General features: G+C 46.0%; 1 protein-coding gene across 1 annotated transcript in view; it reads left to right on the top strand.

Annotated features, from left to right (window-relative positions):
- The first annotated feature begins 232 nt into the window (after positions 1-232).
- Positions 233-27,010, top strand: part of FKBP5 (FKBP prolyl isomerase 5) — a 47,254-nt gene continuing 20,476 nt past the window's right edge. Inside the window, exons 1-3 of the mRNA XM_090024933.1 lie at positions 233-369; positions 24,069-24,197; positions 25,598-25,742. Coding sequence (XP_089881059.1) covers positions 24,093-24,197; positions 25,598-25,742 — 250 coding nt within the window. The 5' untranslated portion in view covers positions 233-369; positions 24,069-24,092. The remainder of the gene's footprint in view (positions 370-24,068; positions 24,198-25,597; positions 25,743-27,010) is intronic.

The raw sequence follows: 27,010 nt of genomic DNA, 5'->3' as shown, positions 1-27,010 counted from the left end.
CGCCGCGACCACTTCTGTTGCCGCTGCTCCTCGTCTTCCTCCTCCCTGCCCAGTGCTGGGGGGCGATGCGAGGCCGGGAGGCGATGGCGGCTCTTCCCCGGCCCGAGGCGCCGCGCAGCGCCGGGCACATCTGGGCGGCTGCCGCCAGCTGCGCGCTGCCCCGGCCGCGAGCGCGGCACCCCCCGGGGGGCGGGGCTAGAACGCCCTGCTAATTTGCATGCGGGAGCAGAGGTGGCCAATGAGCAGGCGGCTCGCCCGGACGGGCAAGGCTAGCGGCCAATGGGCGCGCCGAGGGGCGTGGCCTCGCGCCGGGGCCCGGCGGCCGGCGCGGGAGCTCGGTGCACTCGCGGCGGGCAGCGGCGGCGGCAGGTAGCGGGGCCGGGCAGCGCGCGGCGGGCGGGGGGGCCGCTCCGCTGCTTGCCTGCGGCGCTGGGGCGGGGGCTGCCCCATGCAGAGCGCTGGGTTCCCCAGTGCTGCCTTTGGCCCCGCCGGGAAACCGCAGCCACCGAAAAATAGCGTTTTTGGGGGGTGGGGGCGAGCGTGTGCACAGAAGCTGCGGGGTGGGGAGGGGTCTCGAGGCTGAGCCCCCAGCGCCCTCGGCCCTGAGCTTCGGGCCTGGTCTCTGGGGCAGGCGGGGCGCCCCAAAGCTAGCTCCAGGCCTGGTCCTGGCCGGGGCTTCGTGCCCGCGAATCCGTCCTGGGCGTCAGATGCCACGGGGGCGCCCGGCTGCCCCGGGGGAGGTGCGGGGGGGTGGATGCCTTTGCTGCCGTGCGTCTTGTTCAAGTCACGGCGGTGTCGCTTTTAACCTGGAATGTGTAATTTAGCAAAAGTCCCCCCCCCCCCCTTAGTTTTGTTTGCCCTGGGTTTTGTAAAACTGAAAAGGTAAATGTTCTGCTTTGCCACGGTTTTACTGCTTGCAAACAGGACTTTCCCCCTATCTGCCCCTGCTCTGCCTCGTGCCACACACGCGCTGCCTGTGACACTTGTGGCACACATGCTGGAGCTCGGCCACCCATTTTAGACCGGCTGATTGACAACTGGGCTGCGTGAACCACCGGCAACCTTTTACCCACTGCTGAAATGGTGTCCTGCGACTTCCTATAGCCGCGCTGTGTAGGTCACCGGAGCAGAGCCCCCTTGGTCTGCAGCAGTGACCCAGCGCGCAAGGGGGGCTCTTTCTTTCTTCTTTCCTTTCTCTAAAAGCCAAAGCTTTGTCACAAAACGAAGCTGTTATATCAAAACACCGGTATTTTTCCTAATGATACCTGCCTAAAATATCCCCCAAAGCGTAAAAATAAAGACGTGAGAGAGAAGTCGGAGCAATTATAATAAATTGCACAAAATCGACATGATTTTAGGTTCTCGCTCTTCTTTTCTCTCTCTTAGTCAATAGGCAAAATAGCTGTCGTGAAGCTGCTATTTTCCTGCTGGGAAATGCATACTCGGACAAGTATATTGATACCACAGAAGAATATCATTTGCATGCTGGGATGTAAGAGCTTTCGACGAGCAAATTCAGAAATAATGCAGCATGTCTTGAGTTGATGCATTCCAGTTCACATCTCTAGTGATATATTCAAGATGCCTTTTGACGCAGCTTTGTATAGGTTTGTCTGCGTAATGAGGTTGTCCGTGTTTAAATAAACAGGGCTTTGCTAATGGTGGGGTACGTGGTGTAGGGGAGGCCTTAAGGTGCCAGTTTGTGAAGTGCCATCCCATCAAATGAGCAAACTGATGGTATTAAAATATTGCTTTCTCATCTGTTTTGGAGGAGAGCAGATTTTAAATCAAGACTTTAAGGTTGACTGGGAAAGATGCTGAAACTTGACTTAAAACATTTTAGCCAGTCGTCATGGGACAAGAGCCGTGTTCAACCCGAGTATAATAAACGATTGAAAAGAAAGCTTTTCCCGTGTCCCAAAAATGTGCTGGGGAAATTTTTTGAATTCCTTTTTCCTCAAACCATGTGTGAATACTGCTCCATAAGTATAATCATTGCTCCATAAGTATAATCACGGCAGAGGAAACAAAGAAATGTTTCTAGCCACAGGAAGAAGAAGGCAGCTGGCTGCTACGGGCAAACTTCATGAAGATGCAGTTGGCTTGAATGAAAATTAGGTAGAATATTAATGAAGGAAAGGACTTTGCTGTCAATCTGCAAGCCCTAGTTGGATTGCTGAATGTGCTGGCTTGTAATCTTTAAGTGTGTGTATATTATAATGTTTGAAACAAAATACCTCTTCAAGTACAAGTATTTGAGGAGGTATAAACATCGCTGAGGCAGAGGAAATGATTACCGCCATGCACAATGGAATTTCTAGGGGAAAAAAAATGAAAGTGAGCAAGGGAACAATGTACTCGCAGCACTGCGAGCGCTAGGAATTTTACTGGACAAAAATGTAGTCCCAGTTGCTGAGAGATTGTGTAATGTTATATATGAAGCGATGAATGAGGGCAGTGCACACTTGGGGAGATGGAGAGTGAAGGGGAAGGAAGGACAGAGTGTTAGAATAAGATCTTGCACTTAGTATAGGCGTAGCTGTGCCTTGACTTCACAGTTACTTATTTTCACTTGTGGAACGTAGCTCGAACGCTGGAGAGAACCGAACGGTCGTCTTTTGCTGCACAGTATATGTATTGAGGCCTCACAGGCTACACCAGTGATGTGTAGTTCAGTAGTTATTGTGGATGGCGGGGGACTGGAAAGTCGGACCAGGTTTTGTTCTTTCGTCTAGCGCAAGCCGGGGCAGTTGCTTTGGGCCATGTCAGGCTTCTTGTCTGTAAAATGGGAATAAATACTCATTTTGTTTTGAAGTACTTTAAGATCCAGTGTTTCTCAACTCATGGGTTGCAAAAATATATGAAAGGGTCACAAACAAACTTTAAAAATGGGTTCTCCTTTAAAGGAGAAAATTGTGGGAAACCGTGGCTTTTCCCTTGCAGGCTCGTGGTCCAACCTTCCTGGGGCTGCTTGGGCCGCCCCCCTATACCCCACGTACTCACCTGCTGCCCCACACACTGGGAGGCAGGGGGCAGTGGGTCAGGGGTGAGGGGCACTGGGTTGAGACTGGCCATTGAGCTTTAGAAATGGGTCCAAAAAAGGTTGAGAACCACTGGTCTAGCAGAACTGTACTGGAACAAAGCATTGCAATGGTCTCAGGTTGCAGCAAGGGAAGTTTAGGTTGGATATTAGGCAACATTTTCTCACTAGGAGGGTGGTGAAGCATTGGAACGGGTTGCGCAGAGAGGTGGTGAAATCTCCATCCTTGGAGGTTTTTAAGGTCTGGCTGGACAGAGCCCTGGCTGGGATGATCTAGCTGGGGCTGGTCCTGCTTTGAGTGGGGGGTTGGACTAGATGTGACCTCCTGAGCTCCCTACCAAACCCTCATTTTCCGATTTTGTGATGACGGGGGCAACATAACGCAGCAGGACGATTACATTTTCAACTCCTGCTAACTTTATGTAGCGACAAACGTATATGCATTTACACATAAGATGCAAACCATGTTGTGAAGACCTTACCTGCTAAAATAGACAAGGTAGAAGCAAGAATTTGTGGGTCTGAAGTTGAGGAAAGGAATAGGAGGAGGAATTGTTGAGGATAAAAAGAATTCTTGGGAAGAAGTACCTTTTAAAGAAGGATTGGAGAAATTTGTTCCAAGGGTAGGGGACAAAGAGAAGGAGCAGAAGGAAGATGAAGGAAGTGTCAGGGGAAGATAATTGAGAGGAACATAGGAAGTATGACGGGGAGGAGAGCTGGGAGGGTGGAGGAGAAAATTAGATTAGACATATTTGGGGTTGAGTTTATATACAGACCTGAAGTAGAGCAAAATGCAATTGGATCTGGTATGCAGGAGACAGGAAGGGTCCCTAGGATAAGGGCAGCTTAATCAGAGCAGTGGCAGAAGAAGATGATTTTAGTATAGGCACTTTGAAGACTTAATCAAATCTAAACAAAGTTTTCAGAAGCAGGAGTAGCAGCGGCAGATTTTTATGGGACAGTCATTTTTATGATTGCAGAGCGTTAATGAGATTCCAGTCGTTGGGAGAAGAATTGCAAGTGACCTCAAAGTTGTGAGCTTGGAGAAGGGGAAGGGGAAGGATCTATATAACCCTAAAGAGAGCAAGTGATGAAAGGGAATTAGAAGGCGAGTTCGCTTTAGGGACAACTGAGATTGAGCTAGCGATAGGACATGGGGCAGCTACTTGGAGATACAAGACAGGGCAGGTGAGAGAGCTAGAGGCAGGTTTGACAACTGCTTGGTTGGAGGTGATAGCTGGAACCAGTGGAGTGAATGAGACAACTGAAAAGAAAACTGATTTGATAGTTCCCTCTTGGTGTGAGCTACCAAAGGAGCAGGTACTTGGGCAGGAGACAAACCGGATGAGATTAACCCAGCAGCAGAGTGACTGGGAAGAAGCGGCGAAGATGATAAAGAGAAAGGAATCCTTTAGACTTGGCCAGACATGGATCGACATTAGTCACAGTCAGTCAGGCGGGCTAAAGGCTACAGACCTGAACTGAGCAGAGAGAAGTGTAGAGGAGGCAGACAGAGGAAAGCGTTTTTAAAGCCTGACCCTAAAGGGAAGAAAAGAAACTACGTTGAGCAGCAGCAGATGCACACGAGAGAGGAAGGCAAAAGAGCTGACATACTTCTGGGACTTTCTCCGGAGGTCTGGAATGCTGTCTAGCCCTGTCTGCTAGACAAGTGCAAGACCCGTGCCTGAAAATACTTGGAAATAAGTGGCAGCTGCTTTGTTATTTACTTTTCTGAGAGCTCCAGCTTCCCAAGTCTTATTTATACAGAGTGCATTTTTTAGTTTTATGAACAGCATTGTTTTACTCTTTTAAAATCTTTTTTGGATGCCATGAGGTATAGTAGAGAGGGGGGAGAAAATAAAGGAAAGCTTCCAGGAAAGAACTTCTGTACTAAAGATAAACTCTAACAGCTGAATAATGAACCTAGAAGAGACATTAACAGAAACAGTCAGAAATCAAACTGTTATCATTCGTGAGCATCAGTTCAGCACTGTAGAACAAAATGTGATTTAATTACAAGGTTGCATAAGCCCTGGAGTGAGAGGCTGTCTAGGAAGGAAAAAGTTTGCCCTAGGGCATTGAGGGCCAGACTTTTTGGCAGGTGTGCCACAAATCAGCCCCGTGCCGTCCCCAAGTCTCCCTCCGATCCCCTTCCCCTGCCCAGTCTGCTGCTCTGCTGTCTGCTTCCAGCCCTGTGCTCCTTGCTTGATTTGCTCCTTTGCTTTCTGCTTTCTGTCCTAAATGCTGCCGTGCTGGCTGTCCCCGCTCTAATCTGCCACATGCTACAGAGTTGGCACAGGCTGACCACCCCTGCCCGCGGGACTGACTCACTGAATTCAGTGTTGTGGATTTTGTCCCTGCTCCAAGTCCATCCCCATGTTTTGCTTTCTTTGCTCCTGAATGGGAAGCACCTTTACCTGTTTCTTTGCACTGTCACACACCTCACTGTGTGAGCTTAGGAGGTCCTTCAGTTATTTAATTAAATAGTATTTGGGGCAAGTTTTCCAGTGGTGACTAGAAGGGTTACATGCCCACTTCTGACAGATCCAGTGCCTAAGTATTTATCTATGTAACTCCTAAACTTCTCACCATAGGTGCCAAGACTTCAAAGTGTGTCTGAGACTGAACTAATTTTTTCCAAAAGTAAAAGGTTCTCGTGCTCTTTAAAAAAAAAAGAAAGAAAGAAAATATAAGCATATATATATATATATATATATATATATATACGCATATATTTATGTATGCACAGCTATACATACATATATGTGTGTGTGTGTATAGCTAGATGGATAAAATACAGTGTGTTTTAACCTAATTAATTTATGGAGCCTTATAAATCTGCCATGCTATATGGACATAAGTCAGCTTCTTAAGACTGAAGAATTTACACCAAGATGATATGGAGAAGCCCTGTGGGGGGAGGTGGTGTTGTGGTAGATGGGGGCTAGGAACAGACATTCAGAAAGCCAGAGCCTGAATTGATTCAGTCTTTGCAGGTTAGTCTAAGCTGCCTAGATTGAACCTATTTGCAAGTGAATAGACATTCACTTTTGACTCTGGAAATGCGGGTACATGCCTGCAGTGGCGCAAGCCAGAAGCCAGGGGGCGCTCGAGCATGGCCCTCAGCTTCAGGGAAGCTGGGGGGGGGGCTGTGACCAGCCCTGGCAGTAGCCTCCAGCGAGCAGGCCAGGGAAGGGGCGGCCGTGCCCCCGCCCCGTTGCAGCGAAGGGGAAGTGCCAGGCAGACCCCAGCTCGGGTCCATGCTGGTGGGACAGGGAGGGGGGAATTAAACCCCCCCCCCGGCCAGTTCACGTGAGGCTACTGCCAGGGCCAGCCACGGCCCTGCTGCTGAAGCAGCAGCAGAGAAAAGCCTGGCAGGTCCGTGCTGGTGGGATGGGGCGGGGGGGGAAAAATCTCTTCCCTGCCCCCTTCACCTTGTAGGGGCAGGTGTCTGGTCATGTCCCTGCCCTGCCTGCCCCTGCTGTGACCAGGGAGCAAAGGAGTGGGACCAGCCCTGCTCCACTGGCTCAGAGAGCTCAGGGCTGCAGAGCATGCTGGGATCCTGGGGGACTCTGGTTTAACTTAAACTAGGAAGGGTGGTGTTTGTCATGATGGAAGTTTGATAAATGGGCTTCTAAAATATCCCTGGCAGGTACATAATTCTGTGTAAATCTTCAGTCTCCTGCCTTGTGGAGCCCTTAGTGAACTTTTTTCAGACATTATATCCCCAGAAGTGTAGGACCACATAACATTTTATTTATCGAGACTAACTTACTTGCCATAAAATGAGACGGCTATTGCTGTTGTTCTTGAATTGCCTGGAAGGTCCCTTGTATTTAAGGGGAAGAAGCCACTAAACTTTTAAACAGCATATATGCACTAGGGGCGAGATTCTGTTCCACTTAGCCATCTAAATGGACTTCAGTGCATAAGTGATTCTGATCGACTTTGTTCAAGTCTCTGAAAAACCATTAATGCATCTATTTTTGCAATGCACCATCATCTCACCCTTAAAACTGAGATACAAAAAAGCAACGAGGAGGAGGTGGACCCGTCTACCTTTTATGTTAACTGTGTTTTAGAGATCTGAGCCGGGTGCAAGAGCATTTAATTTAGGTGCATCCGTCCATTTGTATGTCTAACAGCAGAGCAGAATCTGTCCTTGAAGATCAACATCACACAGTCATTAAATAATCACCTGTCTAGGACTCAGCCATCCGATATCAAATTCTGTAAAAGAAATACTATAATGATTTTATTTAAATTGTATAGAAAACCAAGTGCCGGCTGCATCTAACATGCCGGAGGATGAAGCAAATATGCTATCATTTGTCAACTGTTGGATCCCAGTGACTCTTATGAAGCACTTGTTGCATACCAGCAGTTCTCAGCGAGTTGATAGGAGAACATTATTAGAGACGTGAGTTTGAGAAAAAAGCTTTGGTTTGCTTTTCAGCATTATTTTTGCCGTCTGTTCTGAACAAAAGACCTGATGCTTTTATGCACTTGGGACTTTGAATAAACTCTGACTGCCACTTGGGGGAGCCGTAAGAGGTTTAAACTGCAGCTATCATTCAGCTCAATGGTAAAAAGGAAAACAAAATTGTAATTTACTGTCTGGGTTAGTGGACCAAATGTAATAGTCAGAAATTTTATAAAGTTGTAAGCAGAGCTTGCAGTTGGTCTGCTCTGTCATGGAGTTGCCAAGCCTTTTAGCTAAGCAGGAATTGCAGCTGCAAAATTTGAGAGGTGGTTAGCTGTGCGAGTCTGAAGTCAGGCAAAAGGTGGGACGGGGTGGCATCTTGGACATTAACTGGTTCAGGGAAGTACGAGCCTTCTTAAGGAGCAACCTACTTTGGACGTGATGAACGGACTATACGTTCATGGTGTAAAATTAGAAAGATTTATGTCAAATCAGCAAATTTGAACAGTGGAAAAATCCCTATGCAGTAAACTAACATTGGTGTGGCAAAAATGTCAGTCACCAGGGTGCGGGATTATGCAGGCCATCTGTCCAGCTCTCTATCCAGAGTCCATTGGCTTGAAGTCGTAAGTTGAATAAACTGAAACAAAGCTGGTTTATCCTTTCATCCTGCTGGTTTTAGGTGGGGAGCTGGCGGTTTCCGTCAACTGGAAGCTCTGAGTTTCTTGACAGCTTTTCTCAGCAGTAAACCTGTAATGCTTCGCATTGCATTATGTAACTTATAATCTATTACAATGACTTGGGCTTAGGCAGGAACACAGTTTCTGCCATTTTCAGGCTGAATTTTAAATGGACTTATTTTTAAAGACCAACAGGTTTAATTTAAACACGCTCGGATGTTCTTGGGGTGGCTTGGGCTGCTGTGCGGTCAAACCTGCCTTGCTGCTACGAGCGGGTAGCGGACGCCACGCTTGGGGCAGCGCCGCCCCAAAGGCGTCTTGGTGTTGGTGGAGGGGCAGTCACGGGGCCACAGCGGAGCCCACCAGCCCTTGATGGTGACTCTGGGGTCTGCGAGAACAGCCCCCTGGATCGTGCAGCAGCTGGAGGCTGTTACAGGGCCTAGCTCTTTAGCTCCCGTCTTACTGCCTGGCTCCTCCTTAAATCCTGTCAGCTGACTTGGGGGAAACTGAGTTGGCACTTACGACATTTCCCGGTCCTCCCCAAGGAAGCATGATTTGGCCCTAGAACAGTCTTGCATTTCAGTCCGTGCCAGGAATTATTATTCATCTTAATGTTCGGGATTCAGCATCAACACTAAACCTTTTATGCATTGCAGCGCTTAAAGAAACTCTCAAGCGTCCACTTACTGCTTGGTTGCGTCACCCTAACGTCTGATGGCCCTTGTCGGATTGCTTCACGTCTCTGCGACAGCTCGCTCAGATGGGGAAATCCTGGGTCAGTCACTGGCTACTTAGCTCCTGTTAGGCTATGTTGCATTACGACTGCCTTGTATGTAGCCTTTTTAGAGCCAATAAACACCCGTACAGACTATATGGAGTTGCTTTTATTGTGGAGCCAGCTTTCGCGTTGATGCCAACTTGCACTGTCTTGCGAAGACGTTGCTATACAGTAGTTGGCTGTTTTGCCTCTCAGCTAGCCCACTGCTGTATTTCACCTGTTGCCCTCCGATTCAGAGGACGATCAGCCGCTCCATACAGACCACCTGCATCTCGGGCAGCAGTGGGAACCGGGGCTTGTAGAGTATATTTTCAGTCTGTCACCAGCAGATCCTTTTTCCCCTTTACTGGCTGACGTGATGCTTGCATAGCCGTGAAACTGCACTTTCAGGCCTCCCTGGTTTGGGATCCACCTGTTTTGTGCGTCCCTGCTCTGCAGACTCGGTCTGATCGCTGTGCCGTGGCCGTGCAGCTGCCCCAGGAGCGTAGAATCACCCTGGCATGCGCATAATTAAAGTTAAGTCTTGAAGCTTTAGTTAAAAAAAAAACCCTCATAACTAGCATATGTTGGATCCTAGAGAAACTCTTCCCTCCTTCCTTTTAGCTCAAGATCCTAGTAGTTAGGGCACCAGCCCCAAGAGAAGACGATCCGCGTTTGAGGGCCCCCGCCTCTCCCAGAGAAGGTTTGAACCTGGATCTCTTGCTTCACATCAGAGTGCTCTGGCATGGGCTAGGTATCGTGGAGAGCCTGCTCCTCTTGTCAGCTGGTCTCCTGGGCAGCCGGAAGGACGAGATGGATGGAGCGGAGGAGCTGGGTACGCCAGAGGAAGGACAGCTCAGGGAGTTGTGACAGTGCCCTGGGAGGAAGAGGGCCCTGAATTTTAGCCTATGCCCCTACTTTTAAATGACACAGGCACTATCCCAGTGCTGTTTATTCATTTTATCCAGCGAATACAAAATGCAAGGTGAAGTGAGCCAGCTCCTACAGAGAGGCTGGAGGGAGGTCTAAGCAATGCACTGCATATGGCCTAGTGGTTAGGGCCCTTTGCTGGGAGGATGCAGGTTCTGGGTGAGAGAGGCCTAGAGCCTGGAGCTCCTGCTCTTTGAGCGGGTGTCATAACCACTAGGCAATGGGGTTAAAAGTACCATCCTTCGTTTTACCTCCAGCATGTACGCGGTGATCCTGCTACTCAGAGATGGAAACGGAGTTTGTTACGTGCCGTGTATGTGCCAATAATGTGTCTTCTCAGGGGTTTTTTTTTGCTTAATGTTTAAGAAGCTGTGCAAGACCTTTGGGTGAAAGGCTCAATATACACACAGTTATTATAGTAGGGCAAATATAAGATTACTGACATATCCAAGATAGTGGGAGCCAGGTCTAACTCCCCATAATTACTGTTCCGTCTGCTTAGTGATCCTGCAAAGACTAAAACTTCCACTTAACCTTCTTGCCTACAGTTAGGTACACGCCAATTAAGTCTTTGCAGGGGTGGGGTTTTGGTGACTGCTGGCTTTTTTTGTAACGCCCCATTATATCTACCTGTTCTCTTAGGCTGCAAACAGGCATCGCCCTTGTTGCGCCAGAACATTTTTTATGGTGAGCAGGTGTGAACAGGTACCCTTGCCCCTTGTTGTGCCCCAGATGCCCCCACATGTTTGCGTGACGATTCCTAGTAAGACTTTGTGCTGCTTTCTTGTGGAGGACATGGGTTTGCTGCCAGTGTATTCTCCACTGCCTGGGGCTGCACATGCTGTCCAGTTGCCCGCGATTCCAGGGCGCCCGTTTCACGTTGCAGCAGGGGCCTGATCCTGTGGGACAACAGCCCCGAGTGATGTTTGGACATAGCAGCCAGTGGATCCGCAACACAGCCCGATGCATCGGATCCCATGATAATGCCTGTGTCTACTAGATCTGCAGGGCGGGTTCCTGGGCTACCTTGCAGCCCTTCAAACAGCAGCACTGCTCTTGCTGTTCTCTTCCTGGAACTCATATTCTGAATTTTCCAAGCTCACCCTCCATTTTGTAGGAGTAGGAGCACACCGAGTCCCTTCCCTGCTTGATGCAGATTTGTTTCGAGAGCTGCTGCCGCTGTTGACTAAACTCATGACTGCTTCAATTCTCATCCCAGACAACACACGCTCATTTTTCATTCTCTGTGGGATTGCTGACTGTGACTGCTAAGGTTCGTAGTGGCTTTCCACGTGCTCATATTGTTGCCCTAATGGGTTGAACGTTGGGTAAATCGATTAATAAATCCTAATCTGTCGTGAGGGTTGGATACTAACCCAGATGAAATTGTTGCCAGCTGAGTATATATGCCCTTCATGATGCCCATTTTATAACTGTGCACAGTAAAATAACTAATATGGCCTGGATATGTTTTAGATCTACAACATATATAAAAATTATGTCCAGGTGGTCAACATCAGTTTCAATACTTTGGTCCTTAACTTCGTGGCCAACTTAGAGTGGTGTTTTTATTCCTTACTGAATTATGTTGTCTTCTTGTGGGGTGGCTCATGAATGCATGCAGTCGATGCAGAAGCTACAGACCAGTGGCTCTCAACCGTTGTAGACTTGAGGCACCTCTTGGAAAATGCCAGCTCTGCTTTTCACTCTTTCTTTGCCTACAGAAAAAGAATAGAGCAGTTTTTCTGTAGCAAAGAACTTGGGATGACCTGTTTGAAACCTCTGGGGTTTTCTGGCACAGGGGATGCGAGGGACGGCTGACCTTCCCGGGTTCTCCTGTTGCTGTCAGTGCTGCTGCCCTAGTAGCGCCAGTCTGCTCCAGTGGCAGCAGCCCTGTGGCTGGGCTCCTTGGAGCCAACCCTCGTGTCCGATTTGCTCCCCTCCCCTCTGCCCTGCACCCCTGTACTTGCATATCAAGCACAGGACTGTGCGCACTGTGGCAAGAGTTCCCCGGCTGCACTTGCCCCCTGCCTTGCAGATACGCTGCACCTAGCTCATATGGTCAGGCAGGGGCAGTGCCCGGCTGCCCTTGCTGTGGCTAAAACTTCCAGGGGAGCAGTTCTAGTGCCCCCTCAAAGTTGGCACCTGAGACTGGTGCCCTGCTTGCCCCGGCCTAGTCTTGCGCGTAGTCCACATCGGAAAGTGAGCAAAAGTTAATTGATCTGTTGGAGGAAGAGAGCGCAACCCCCGTGTCCAGAAAGGCCCGTCCCTAATCCGTTCTGCAAGGCCCTTATTCCAGAGTTTAACATGCGCTTGCTGTGCTCTAGATGGGGCCTCCTCTTAATTTGTGGATTTAAAAAAAATTGAAAGAAGCCAACACTCTTCTTGGGAAAAGAGATCAGAGATGACCCAACATGTCTAGATGGCAAGCATCAGTCACAGTAATCGAATACCACGCAGTGGGTAGTGGGATACCATGAATCCTTGTGTGCCTTTTACAGATGACCTTATATAAGCTGCTTGGAATCCCGGCAGTTACATAATCCCTAACTTGTGAAAACACTTGAAATCACACTCCCTACTATTATGGATTTAAATATAGATAATGTTTGCTAAGCATGATGTAATGCTGGGTTCACCCAACCTACCCACGTCGTCCCTAGTGGCTGGAATAACAGGTGTGGTAGATGTATTTATACATTTTACATGCGCGTCGTCACAAGGCTCTCACCCACTCAGGACTCGGTAACCTGAAAATTGGAGGGTCAGGAAAAAGCATGTTGGGGGGGCGGTGGTGCTACTTTTAAAAAATGATCCCTTTTGCAACCGTTTTATAAGTCTGTAATGAAGAGCTGATGTCATTACTTGCCTTGTGGTAGCACCCAGGTGCTCTGGTGATTTAGCAATGTACTTTTGTAGGCACACGGCAGTGTTTGATCTGCCAGTACCTTCAGGTCGGAAGTGGGATGGGTACAGTACAAGGCTTCTGCATCGCACGACTTGCACCATCTTGCCAGGGTGTGTCTGTTCTCTAGACTGTCTCCTCCTGGAAGGAGGCTTGCCCATGGGTGTTGCAGGAGTTACTTTCTTGAATAAAGGAGCCGACACTATGGAATGAACGGGAGAGATCCTGCCTTAGATTTCATGTTATTTTCCATGTAAATTCAGCTTGAATCCTTGAACCAACATGTTGTGCCTAGGCAGGGTACCACACGCTGAATGCTATATAGGGAGGTGCCCTGTTAATGAGCTCCTTGTAACATGCAAGTGCAGTGGGCTGAGTCAGAAGGAGTGTTGTCTGTGCCAGTTCCTATTCTGAAGCAATCTGGAAAAGTTAAGAAAAAAAGGTTTTGCCTGAAGGTGGATTTTTGCTTTGGATTTTGTTTAGCACCTGTATCTTTCTAAATAATACTTGGATAAGTCATCAAGCTATTCTTTTCTTAATAAAGCTGTCATGTACTTTGAACCGTAGCTACAAAAGTTTCTGCAATTTTTTTCATAGGTCACTCTTGTTTAGTGCGATTCAGCTGCTACAGGTCCAGTTTTTTTGAATCCATCTTTTGTAAAGAATCCCCTGATTTTGCATCACCGATTTTTGTTTTCTGTTGAAATGCTTGCCTGTGTTCTGGCCGTACTGTATTGAGCCACTCTGTTCACTGGTCCCTGGTTCTCTATCTTAAATCTGAAAGCAGCTTTTCAGTCTAGATATCAAAAACGGGTCTCCTATTTAAATCACTTGAAAGCTGCAAAACTATCAGGAGGGCAAAATGATTAGCAGTTGTGGCTATCGTATTAGCTGCACAACATTATACTGTAGCCCCTTTCTTTGCTTTCCAGCCTTCCCTTTACTTATCTTCAAATTGTCAGAAATCTTCCAGCCCTGCTAGTTAGGTGCCTCTAGTCCTGTGCTGAGTTGTCCTTCTCAGAAATCACACTTGTTACAAGTTTGGGAAGAAACAGGTTGGCAATAGTAACAGAAGATAGTTAAATACAGTTGGGAAGATGCCTCCTGCTGCTAAGATTACACTTGGCTATGGCCACAAAAATGTCTGTGCCGTCAAGACGATAGGGCTTTAGAGAAAATGGTTCTCAGTTGAGTCTTGCAATTGTGATGAAATGACTGGTCACACAACGTAAGTTAAAGAAAAGCTTATGTATTTTATAGGATATGTCTAAATGGACCATAGAATCTCTTTGTTTTCATATGATTTATGACACTACAGCCATGGCTAATACCATATTTCCAAATATTTTGACCTCTTGGCAAAGGGTGAAGCATGGGATTTGCCCCTCCAGATTTCTAAGTTTAACCCCTTGCTTCTGCTTAAGTGGAAGACACTTCTCAGTTGCTGGCGCAGCTCCTTGGTGTGCTGTACGGAGAGGGCAAGAACGGGAACTTGTAGGACCAGAAGAGACTTGGAGGTCATATGGACCTCAAAGGTCCATCCCCTGCTGTTGCAGGCAGGCACGTCATCAAATCCTATTAATGAATTGATCACGATTTTGGTGGGGGGTTTTGTCCCGTTGGTTTTATACAGGTGGTGGCAATATGCCTGTACCCTGTTGTGTGTGTGTGTGCAATATGCCTTTTAGTGTTCCCTAATCATGAGGTTAATTGCACTTGGAACAGACCTCGCACCATATTTAACCATCCCAAAATGCAAGTGGCAGCCTCCAGATGGTGCTGCAGTTAAAAATTCAGTTGAGATTACAAGAAATGCAGTGTTTTGGGATGTGTAAGAGAGCTGTGATCCAAGCACTGCCCCAGTGCGCCCAGGAGCACTTTGGGGGCTCTTTGGCCTGCAGGAAGCTCTTCCACGCTTGCTCGGTTTTGAAGTGCTCATCGCTACTGTGTCCAGGTGCTTTTTGTATCATCTAGATCACTAGAAACACGTCACCCTGAGGATAAAGTCTGTTGTTTGTCTTCTTCACCAGTTAACCATCAGAAAGGAGGGTGATGGCCAACCAGGAAACCCAAAGGCTATTCCAGTGCCTTTTGACGGGAAAGCTTTTTTAAAAAGGTGATTTTTGGAAAGCCCACTCTGAGCTTTTCTACGTATCCACTTGATCTGGCAACAGCTTTATAGTCCAGTTCCTTGAATGTTTGATAGAAGCTGTGTTGTTCCCTTGGGTTGACCTGTTGTTGGAGTGAAAGTCGTCAGTACACCAGGAGGAAATGAAACGGAGATTGCATTGGGGTACAAGGGATATAGATGCCAAAATTGCCTTTCAGAAACAACCAGACTTAATGGTGAACTAAGTCGGATAACCTAGCAGCACACTGAGTTGATTTTAATCCACAGTGGGTGCATCTACAGGTGCTATTAAGGTGACACGGTAAACTCTGGAGCAAATTGCACCGGAGTTAACTGCTCCTGGGCGCAGCATCTGCACGTGTGCCTAGGACCACAGCAATTCGAGCCAGGGTAAAGCAGGCCCAAGCTGGCAGAGGGCACGGCGGGGGGAGGCAGGGGTCAGCCTGGCTCCAGTGACAGCATCAGGCAATGGAGGGGTTGGCAGGTGCCAGGGCACAACTTGTACCTGGTGGTCACCATCCACACAAGTGTTTGATCCAGTTAATTACCCTAAAATAATCCTGTCCCTGACACAATTATCTTCTGGCAGGGTTAATTATTTTTACCATACCTTAATACTGGCACCCCTGTGGACAGTGATGCTTTATTGCATAGTTAATTAGTCAACTCTGTAAAACAGTGGACGTGTAGCTGCACCCAGAGAGTCATAATTTACACTGTGCATTTAGCAAGTAAGGTCCAGCAATGTACACAGCAACTTTTGCACACTGAAGTTATTTTAATTGTCATCATGATTTTACTGTCAGTGCGGTGCATTTGTTAGCTCCCTGCATTAAAAGCAAGTAAATTGATGCAGACTTTATTAAGATGGTGTTGATTTTATGTTCATATCTTCTCTTCCTTTCAAGAGCAAGAAAAATATAAACATTGCATAGGATTAAAATTTTGCAAATCTCTGGGTTCTTTTCACTCAAATTCTGATGTTCTGACGTGACAGATCTGACTAATTGCATTATTTTCACAGAGCTTTTTTTTTATCTGACTCAGAGATATCTTAGAGATTGAAGATATAGAGGAAAGGGAAATGGAGCTCCAAAAATAGTCTTTTTTAAGGTTTGGTTTTATTTTCTATAGAGGCCTCGATGTAACATTTGGGCAGATGCATGTCTGGGATTGAATTGAAGTTTATTTGGAGCTGCCTTTGTGTCTCTAATTCTGAAGTGGTTTCAGGAAGAACATTATGTGCCTTCTTGGGAACTGAGTCAGATCTCAAAATAAATGACTAATGAAGTAATACAGCACTAAAGATTTCTTTTTATCAGATTTGCACAGCCAAGCTAACGGAAAATTTTTTTGCCTAACGGCAACCAGGCAAAGTGCAGATTATGCTATTTGTTTCATTTTTGTTGTTCTAACACAGATTTGCAACCCTGCAGCTGTATAGCTCAGATTGGACGACGGAGAGCCAGTGTCAGGTTTTAAAATTGAAAAAAAGTGTAGTGGGCTCCCAAATACAGCATCAAATTCTGACTTCACTGTAAGGAGGAATTAACTGAAAGCACTGAATTTCAGGCATTTGAAAACCTGTTACAAGAAAAAAACTCTGTTTTTTTTTCCTTCCTGTCCTCTGTTGCATGTACATTTTTTGGTGGGTCAATATTATTATTTTTTTTTAAATTGGTTTTCTTAATCAAAGGGAAGCAAGGACACATTAAAACATGGAAAGAAACTTCATGCTGTTGCATCCACCTATTTTGTCCCTTATTATCTAATTAACATACAGCTGCTTAATCAGTGGAGTGCTGTTTGATGGGCAGCATGTGCCTCTGCTAATGGATGTGGCTATGGCCTTAAAAAGCAACCCTATATCAATTTAGTCAGTTAAAAAAATATAGCTCGAAGTCCTGCTTTAGATGCCCTCTTCCAAGTCTTTTGTGCTTTCACCATCTGATTTTTGGGTAAAAAAGTTTGTCTCCCATGGTGCTGTGCAACGATGTTTGCAGGGACAGCGTTTTATGGCAGCGGGGCCAAGTTTCTTCAGGGGAAATGGTGAAAGGGATTGCACAAAAGTGTAGTCAGAAAACTAAAGCAAAACTTGAACAGCTCCTATTTTTCAGTTGTATCCATCTTCTGACTTACAGCCATTGTCCCAAAAGTTTTGGCCAATTAAAGACCTTTTTAAGGGTTTGATGTCTTCTATTTAATAGCGCTGCAAAGAAGCAGCAAATAAAGCTGTGTGTTTCGTGATGGACATATTACTTGCCTGCTTTCAAATAGTGATCATCCCCCCCGCAGCTAGATTATGTCTGTGGCTATGCCTTCTGCTCACTCGCTTGCTCTTTTAAAAATAAATTGTGATACAGGCTGAAGAATTGGGTGAATTTTATTTTTTTTTAGCACTTGTCAGTTTGCTGTGAAATTCCCATTGTGTCTATTGCCCCTCTCCCCCCCATAGAAGACCATTGTTCTTCAGGCAGTTTCAACTATTACATCTGTTTTTATGGCTAGACATTTTGTTCTTTTTTCCCCCACATCTTTTAACACAAAGTTCTTTCTTTCAGCTCATGCAAACCTCCGGGAGAGATTTACAAACTCAAGTTTCCATTTGGAATTTGAGGGCTGCTGATTTCTAGGAAGTGTGAATCAGGGCTTGTTTTTTTTGAAATCCTAGCATGTCGGTGCGATACCTGGCTGGCTGTGCACAGTCGATTAGACAGCTGTATCCTGTTCTCTGCATTGAATTGAATAGTTTTTCTTTAGGATTTGGGGTTAGGAACATCCACGTAATGCAAATAGCTTATAGTGAACCATCATTTTGCAGTAATGATTTGCGCTGGAAATGCACAGTGAGGGGGTGGCCGGAGGCGAACCAACTTGATGAAGCTTCCCTGATATTTCCTAGATGGCTGTGACCGCGTCTGTGATGCCACATATCTGGCAGTGGCTTTTGGCAGTTTGAGAAGTGATCAAAGTGCAGAGCAAAACTAAAATGGCTTGTAAGTGCCGATCCTAGAGATGGAGGGGATTCCAGAAAGTTGCTTCAGAGCTGAAGATCGGCATTTGTAGCACTTATAAGAGCTGCTTGGTTGGGGTTTTTTAAAGGAAAAAAGTTGAAATTCCCTCCTGTTCGTACAGCTGTTGTAAAGTCCAGATCAGAAGAGCTTTTCGTTTGGGCGCCTGGATTTTTTGGCTGCTGCACACATGAACGCAGGCTGGTAATCGATGTACGCTGTGGGCTGCTTCGTTTGCCTGGATGCATTGATTACTGTCATTCTCGGTACTGTTAAATGAATAATCAGCCCATATTTTCAACCGCTCGTGCTGGCATGCTGGGTTGTGTTTGGGGAAACAACAGATTTGCCAGGATAAAAGCTGGAGAAACGTTGCTTTTGAGCAGCTCTCAGAATTCCCATCTATCCAGAAGAGCTGACAATGAGAACCTATAGTTTGTACAACGTTGTTGCTGCTTCAACCCACCGTGCACGATATTAGTGTGTGTTTTTGCTTAATGATACACTAGCGAAATGCAGCATGTTAATTCAGATGTAGAGGGAGAGCCTTCATTCCTGGTTTGCTTTGATCAGTTCAGTTAGGCAGTTCATATCCCATTATGAATATATAGTCACACTTGAAGAATGAATAGCATCCAGATGTTTAGGTCTGAAATTTGTCTTGGCTTTTAAACCCTCTTTATTGTAGCTCATAAATTACCGATTACATAGTCTTGTTAAATTTTCAGATAATTTATTAGCTTGGTGAATCATTAATAATTAAAAAGAAAAAAGCAAGCAACCTTCCCTTTTTTTTTTTTTTTTTGGCTTACAAAGGCTGTTGAATGTTAACAGCTTTGTGTTTGTATTCCCAACAGGAAGCAATTTGTTCAACAGTGTGTTAAACCAGTTGATGGGGGCATGTGTGTTTGGGGGAAAGACATTATGTTAGTTATAAGCTAAGCTATAAACATTAAGTTAGGTTTTTTCATAAGTTGTCAGGTCTTTATTGTAGACAGCGTTTCAAAACTGAAGGTCTGTAACTCCAAAACGTCCTTACATTTAAAAAAAAAAAATCTCCTTTCTGATGTTCTTATTCAATGCGTGGGAGAATGAAATCCATTGACATACTATGTGACATCTAAATTTATTTTCCAGTCGAGAATGTGCGTAACTTTGAACGTGCGCATAAATCCTTTTTAATTCTGTGGCCTTTAAACACGTATGTTAAGTATGTGGGACAAGATGTTCCTTTAATAGGCTCCTGCTTTGCTGAATCAGGGTCTTAAGATGCAGCTATTCACAGCAAATAACATAATTAACCCTTCCCTTGCACCTGTTGTGTCCTTCTCCTTCCCCCATATTAACTTGGCACTAAAATTAATGACACCTTAGGATGTGTGGTACAGGGAGCAAAATGCCAGTGTTATTCTGCTGGGGTGTGCAGATGGTTTAGAAGCAGCAGGATTGCTCTTATTTTATTTGCTTTTTATTTTATTTTTATATTTAAGGAATATTTTTGACAATTGCCTTTGCATTTAATCTCCTGTCTCTCTAATAGCAACATGCTAGTCTTCTAATCAAACCATGAGAGGGCAGGACCTGGTGGGTATGCCAGCTGCCTTTGTATCAGATAATTAAGTCCCTTCTTTTAGCCAGAATACACTTGATTGTACAAAAAGAAATGTCAGCCTTTGACATCTGTACAAGAATCCTTACAAGAGTTCATGTTTCTCCCTGCCAGAAGACTTGGTTAAACTTTCAGTAGGGTTTGTCTACACATGCACTTTACTACGGAGCTGACTAATTAGCTCTCCAGTAAAGCGTCACCATCTACACATGCAGCGCTATTAGGCCACTGTAAACTAATTAACTCCACTGTAGGAGAGTACTGTCAGGGACAGTGGAGTTATTTCAAAACTCATGGGTAGGCTGTGACTGGGGCTGGCTGGGGCATGAGGGTGCTACAGTGTGGGGGCTGTCTGCCAGCTAGCCCTGCACCATAGCACCCTAATGCCCCAGCCAGCCTCTCCGCAGCACGTGGAGCTGGGTTGGAGCAGCCCCAGGCTGGCAGGCTGACCCCGGGGCTCCCTGCCAGCTGGGGTGCTCGGATCTGGTTCAACATGCTGCGGTCCCAGGTGCACATGTAAATACTGCACCTGGAAGCAATAGACTCCAGTGCGAATTGTGCCAGACTTTATTCAGGTGCATTAATAATAGCACGTGTAGATGCGCCCAGTGAGTGGCAGATCTTTCTACCTCCTGTTGCTTCAAATGAATTGAAAGTGTGGATTGTAGCCATCTAGGCTATGTCGATGTTTCTGGAATAACTGCTGTAGGACTGTAGATGTGTTTGGCCAGAGCAGACTTGCTTTATAGCTAGAGTTTCACTAGCCAAAGGTTTCAAGCTATTTCATAATACAGAGTACATTTTAATAGACAGTCTTGTGGGCACCTTCCCTCCCACTCGCTCTGACGCAGACCACCTCCCACTCACAATTGGAGAACATCCCTGTAATGACTACGGTAATTGCTTTCATAGAAAAATAATTCCAAGGATGTGTTTAATGTATTCTTAGCTGTCTCTAAATGTGATTTAACAACTGGAAGTAGGAGAGCCAGCATCCATTGACCAGCCGGTTCTTTGCAGGACACCGGTGACTGCCACATGGGACCCTGGAGGTCCTCTGGCCACGCTTTGGGAACTCCAGCACCCAGCAGCTGATCCTTTTTGAGGCTAGGCATGTCTCAGACTACTGCAGAGGTTGGTTTTAGGGCTTGCTTTAAACAAGTGGTTCCCCCTTTCAAACCCTTATGCCTTGGTTCAACTGGGTTTGGTCTTGGGAACTACCTGGATGACGATGCTGTTGTTTAGCCAGTAGGATAGCGCCTATTTCTGCTGTGACAGGCATTGGTCAGAGCCATGGAAAAGCATGGTGAGCTTGTAGAAATGTTGTCTACTGATTTAAAGCATAAGACTGATTCCTGACCGTGCCCCCGACTTGCTCGTGTGAGTGGGCAAATCATATAGGTTAACTGAATTTTGGTGGGGGGAATTGGGGAGGCATCAGGGGGTTCATTGTTAACTCATTTCAGTAAGTGAGTAAAGTAGCGTCCTGCTTTTTGTGGGCAGGCGGAGTGAGTGGTCACGATTTTCATGCAACGAGATAGGAAATTAGGTTTTATTTTTGTATCTAGCTGATATATTTGCAAGGCCACTTTATACCAGAAGCACAATGTTTTGTAAAACTTCATTAGAGTTGACACTTTTTTTCACTGTCATCTTTATCAGAGGATTAATATCCATAGTTACAGAGGGAATCCAGTATACGGCTTCTGGCGAATAATACCCCAAAGGGAGAAAAAAAACCCCCAAACCTCTTCCCAGTTAAAAACGTAAAAAAGATGTGTTGAGGTAGCTTTGCTGTAATTGCTGCTTTGAGGCTTTGCGGGTGTACCACCCAAAATATTTCTTAAAAGATGCATAGTGTGAAGATTAATATAATTGGAAAAGAGAGCTCTAAAGGGATGCTATCAATTAGAAATATAATGAGTTTAAAAATGATGTTAAAGTAATTGTATTAATAGTTGCCACCAAATCTCTTTGCTGGGGTTTATGGCTTTATAATACTTAAAGATGTTTTTCTTCCTCTCCACTGTTGTAAAGTGTGAAATCTACTTCTAGCCGGGGGCGGGTTGGGGGGGAACCAAGTAGACACAAAGTGCTATTAAATGTAACACCTAAGGTTATGGCAACTGCAAACTGCATAAAAAACGTTCCTGACTTCACTGTTTACTTCGAGCATTCATAACACTTTGTGTCTACTCAGTTTCCCGTGTTACTTTGGGTTCGAAGACAACTGTTCCCCTTTGAAAGCTGGGTGTAATAAATGTACTTCTTCTGACTACATGACTTAATCTGTCTTTTAAGTGAAAACATCCTTTCTTTTCTGTTTATGAGCCTCTGCCTGAGTAATTTCTCTTGCTGGCTTACATTAACCTCAACACCAAAGGCTATGAGAAAGTTTTGCAATTGTAACTACTCTAATAGATCTGTTTAATGTCTAAAAATCACTGCTTTCTAATTGGACGTCATCTGTTTCCTTGATTACGCAGAACACAGCGGTGCAGCCACCAAAATAGACTCCTGTGATCTGTAAGGAAATGATCAGGAAATACTTTTAAAACTTCAGGCAATTCTTATCTCACCAGGCAATATTTATAAAATATGTCTGCCTGCGATGGACAGAATGGCTGTTTTCAGTGCCTTCACCGGTTGCGCAAGGAGTCCTCAAGAGCTTGTCGTTGCAGTGTTGCCTGTAGTTTTGCACAACAATTTACATTTCATCCTTGTAGCTCTCTCCCAGTATTGCTAACCGTCACGATTTTATTGCAGATCTGAGTACTGGGTAGGGGTTTTTCTCCCCCTATTGCGCCAGCTCTTGGCATTCTGCACATAAATAAGAAGTTCAGCCTTTATTATTTTTTTTTTTAAACAAGTGCTTTTATTCCTCATGACTGCAGGAGAAACGTCGATAAATGAGCAGACAGGGCTTGGAAGCCAGAAGGCTAATAGTGAAAAGAGCCCCAAACTTATTGGTCTGCACTGCCCCCAGAGCCCCATGTGACTCTCTTGTGGCTGATTTTGTCCTTTTTGGGGGGGGGGGTGAAATCCGGTAATAATACTTGGCTTTCCACAGCCCCATCACAGCCCTGATGTACCTCACGTACCATATTTCCTTGCGTGTAACGCGCCGCAGAATAAGATGCACTCCGGGTGCTTCTGCATGTTCGTTAATGCACTATCCTTACTGCGCATGGAGTTTAGTATCTGTAATTGCAGGTACTACCTTAATGCACCATAGTCCGTGCTACTGTGCATCAGCGCCCATGCACAGTTTTTTTGGTGACACTACTGCACAGTCGACAAATTGTCCTGCTCGTTAGCACAGATTTTGCCCGCTGTGCTCACGGGCAGTAGAATTAGTCTTCTGCGCTTGAAGCGGCTTGCGTGATGCGCCCACTTTGTTTTTGAAAGGGTTAATGAGAAAAGGATGTGTGCTTCAAGCCCTTTGAAATAGGAGGCGCAGAAGGGTCGGTGCGAACCCTCAGCGTTCCTCCGAGGGGACGGCTCATCCGGCTGGTGGATAACAGAGATTTTGGTCGTGTGTAGATCATAAACTTGCAAGCAGAGTAGTTTCAGTTTTAGGGAATGAAGGAGCCTTCTTTGAGGCTCAGGATCCTTACAACTAAGCTTGATGCTGAGCATCTCACTTTGTGGCCATGAGAGTGGTCCAAAATGACCCAGTTCCTCTCTTGAGGCTGGCTGTGGCATTACTTGCACCTCTCGGCTCTAATTAGTCAAAAGGCTAACACTGTCACGCACGCCTTTGTCACCTTCCTGCTTGCCTCTTATAACCAGCACTGCTGTAGTGGTGTTGCTCTAAAGTTTACAGATGCAGAACACAGCCTGGCTTGAGCGAGACACCTTTAGGCACATATTTGCAGTGCTCGCACCTCTGCTCTGCTTGGGTTTATTTCAGCATGTTAGTAGGGAATCTTTTAGGCCCTGAATTGTCTGGGGGCTGTTTGCTTGAGACTACCTTTTCCTCCCTTGGAGCAGATGAGCCTTCCAAGTATAGCAATCCTCTCAGCTGTGTGCATTTCCTGGCATGGCCCATGGATTGGTAATGGCGTAATGCTTGATTTGCAGCGATGGAACAGGAGGGCTTGAGACCAGGGTAGCTTTAAGCAGTTGTATTAGGTGGAAGATATTTTAGCAGGGATAGGTCAGGGGCACAGAAGTACAAAGGATCTTGAAGTGGTCAGGAGGTCACATTGGTTCTTCAGGCCGGTTTTCATTGTTGCTGTGCCTCACCAGTCAGCCAGTATGAGAAACTCCCAGATGCCAGCAGGACTCAGTGGGCAAACAGAAAGACATAGCCTTGTCTCCCTGCACGAGCTGAAGTCCTTTTCTTTCCTCTTCTAGCAGGTCTCGGCTCTGGTCTCCCATAGGAAGGAACGGTCTTGTCTGCGTGCTGCCCGTTGATCGCTTTTCCTTTCTTGCCCAGAGGAAGAACTTTCCCCTAAGTTTCCTCATTTGCTTTTCTGAAGTATTTCATATCGTTTCTGCCTGGAGGCCTTCAATTAGGCGCCATCGGGAAATGTGGACCCACGGATGTCTGAATTTCACCGTATATGTGTTTTGCCAGGTGCCGAGTTTATGAAAGGAGACCATGACAACCGATGAAGCTACGAAGAGCGAAGGAGATGCCCAAACGGCTGCTCTTGTTGAACAAGGGGAGGATATCACACCCAATCAAGATCGAGGCGTTCTCAAGGTGAGGCTGTCGGAGAAGCAGCGATGCATTTAGATGGCTGCTCTCCTAATGTGATGGAGCTGAAGCATGCCCACATCTGTTAAGTGTCTGAATATTAGTGGCCTGGGTTGTCCTACTACTTCCAACACAATAAGACTGGTGTTTTCAAAGCCATCTTACGATTCTGAATGCCCAGGCCCCTGCCAAAATTGGAGGACCAATGGCACTGAGCTCAAAACGGTGTACAGATAATCAACCTTCTCTCTGACTTGCCCTGCTGTGTTGTACCTAATCCGATTTTTAGCAGAGCGTCCACACAGCATTTTTGTACGTGACTCATAGCAATTAGATATACTGGGAAAAAAGCACATTACTTGGGTCATCTAGTCTACTATGCAGTCCCCTTTTCCTTCCGAAAGCCAGTTCGGGATGGTTCTGCTGTATACTAGCGCGCAGTCCTCTCTTGTTGAATGTCATTTTTCCCCAGTGGTATCTACTCCCCCTTTCACCCCGCCCTTGGCTTAAGAACTGCTTTTTTCCAGACGGTAGCATACAAAGAGCCTTGACCAGAAGTGAGTGATTTCCATTTCATTTTTTACCCCGCGACTGTGTCATTACATGGACAGCAAGTAAATATTATTTTATTGACTTTTAGTTTCCTAAATGTTGAAGCATGTAGCGATTTCTCTGTTGAGTCCTGAGAAACCTATATATGACGGAGACAACCAGTGCTTTTTTGTTTTTCCAAAACGGTTACAACAACAGAGCAATACTATGACAACTTAAGCTTCTCCCTCTTTAGACTATCATGATAGCCAGCTGGAAGACGGCATTGATCGGGTGATCTAATTATCAAAGTTACTGAAATAGGCATGTCAGTTGGGGGCAGAATCTGCATCCTTGGGTAACCATGGAAACTGCTATAAAATGTGCTGGAGGTTCAGAGTTGGCCGGAAAAAAAATCTGTCCTTATGACTCCCTGGGCAAGCTCAACGATCCTACTTTAACTGCTGCGTCAGCACTACTTACTGCATTGAAAAGAAGCATGGGAAAACCAGGATTATGCTCCTGTGCTTTGAATGTAATACCTGTTGGCTTTTATGCCATGTTTAAAGGGCTTGTTCTGCGGGGCTGGGTGGGTGGAAGGGAAAAGGAGTAGGTGCTTTGGGCAGCTGGAGCAGTCGTTAGGATGAGGCTTGTGTACCAGCACCATATTATATTACCAACAATTAAGGTTTTCATTAAAAGTGTCCTGAGCTGTTGCAAAACCAGCTGTGCTAGCAGGATTTAGCTGCAGGCCGATGCCTGGCTGTGGGCACTTGGCTGAAGTTGAAGAGCCTTGGAAGCTGATCGCTTGAAGCAGCCCGTTCATTGATAACAGCTCCTACCATCTTCATCCTAGTCGTTCATGTTTCTCCTAGATTGTGAAGAGAAAGGGAAACGAGGATGCGTCCCCCATGATTGGAGACAAAGTTTATGTCCACTACAAAGGAAAGCTGGCAAATGGGAAAAAATTTGACTCCAGCCGGGACAGGAATGAGCCATTTATCTTCAGTCTGGGGAAAGGTAAGGAGCGGAGCAGGAACAGAGACTCGGGAGACCAAAGTAGATTTACTTGGGTTCAGGGCACTTAGCTTGTACGTCACCCTGTTGTCAGAGATGGCTGAAGTTGAAATCCCGGTTCTGCTGCCAGCGTGGTTTGACTGGGGCAAGCTGGCCGCCTTGTCCTTCTCCTTCAGCTGTTGAGCCTATTTCAAATTTTCAAGTGTTTCCTTTTTTTTTTTTTTTTTTGCTCACTCAACTTGGGGCAACTACATTGTGGTTTTCAGAGATGAAACTCTCTAGCAGCTTTCATCAAGTCAGCCACTTTTATTTGTAGTCAGCATCTCTGCATCGGTGACTAAGTCCTTTAAAATAAAGCTCATTCTCGAAAGCTTGGCCTTCAGCGTATGTTCACGTATAGCTCCATTGTTGGCAGAACTTATATTTCCTTCCCTTCTAATTCGATAGGCTGCTTTACCCCTTCCTGATCCTTGCATAGTTACGGCTTGTTGCAAAACATTTTAAAATGGGCTGTGCGTTGGTTGTGACGGGGTTTGATTTGCCAGGATTTCTTGCAGTTTAGGAAACTTTGTGGCATCCAGCTGGACTCGTACTAACTGATGAAGTCTCTCGTACAAAAGGTTTAGACTTCCTGTGGTCAGACAGATGTCACTAATAATTAAAAAAAAGTGAGGGAAATCCGTGTGCTTTTGCTGACTTTCAAATATCAAGACCTAATTTCTAAACAGAGTGCTTGTTTTTTCAAAGCTCCTAATGGCTGTCAGCAGATCTTGAAGGTAGTTTGTTCTGGGCGTCCCACTGCCTCCTGATTGCACTTAGACAAATGAAATTCAACCTTCCCTTTGCTCTGTGTCCTGTTGGGAACAAAGGAGATTTGTTTTGGAGACATGTGGCTTTCATTAAAAATACGGCTTGCTCAATTTAAGGACTCTGTTTACGAAGGGCCACTCTTATTAGCGCTAAGGCTGCGTGCCTTTTTATGGCTCTTTACATTATAGAATGGAAACCTTTGCTTCTCTAATGGCTCGCAGCTCCAGCCCTTCTCAACTCCACTTTCCACTGACCCTTTCCCAGACTCAGAATAGTGACGGTTCTGTAAAGCTGTCTGTATAACTTGGGGCGCTGAGGTGCTAGAGGAGCGGCTTGGTGACATGGTCCTTCTCTGCTGTTACTGCAGGTCCCCTGGTTTGTCCGTCTCTGATTGTAAGATGCCTGTCTTGCAAGTTCATTTGCAGACGGTGTGCAGCCGCCCTCTGTGGCTGCCGGGCTGT

Source organism: Crocodylus siamensis, chromosome 13 (genome assembly GCF_052110815.1).
Source record: "Crocodylus siamensis isolate JL-2025a chromosome 13, ASM5211081v1, whole genome shotgun sequence".
NCBI lineage: Eukaryota > Metazoa > Chordata > Crocodylia > Crocodylidae > Crocodylus > Crocodylus siamensis.
Note: the sequence above shows the minus strand (reverse complement) of the source record. Positions and strands in the feature narration are given on the sequence as shown.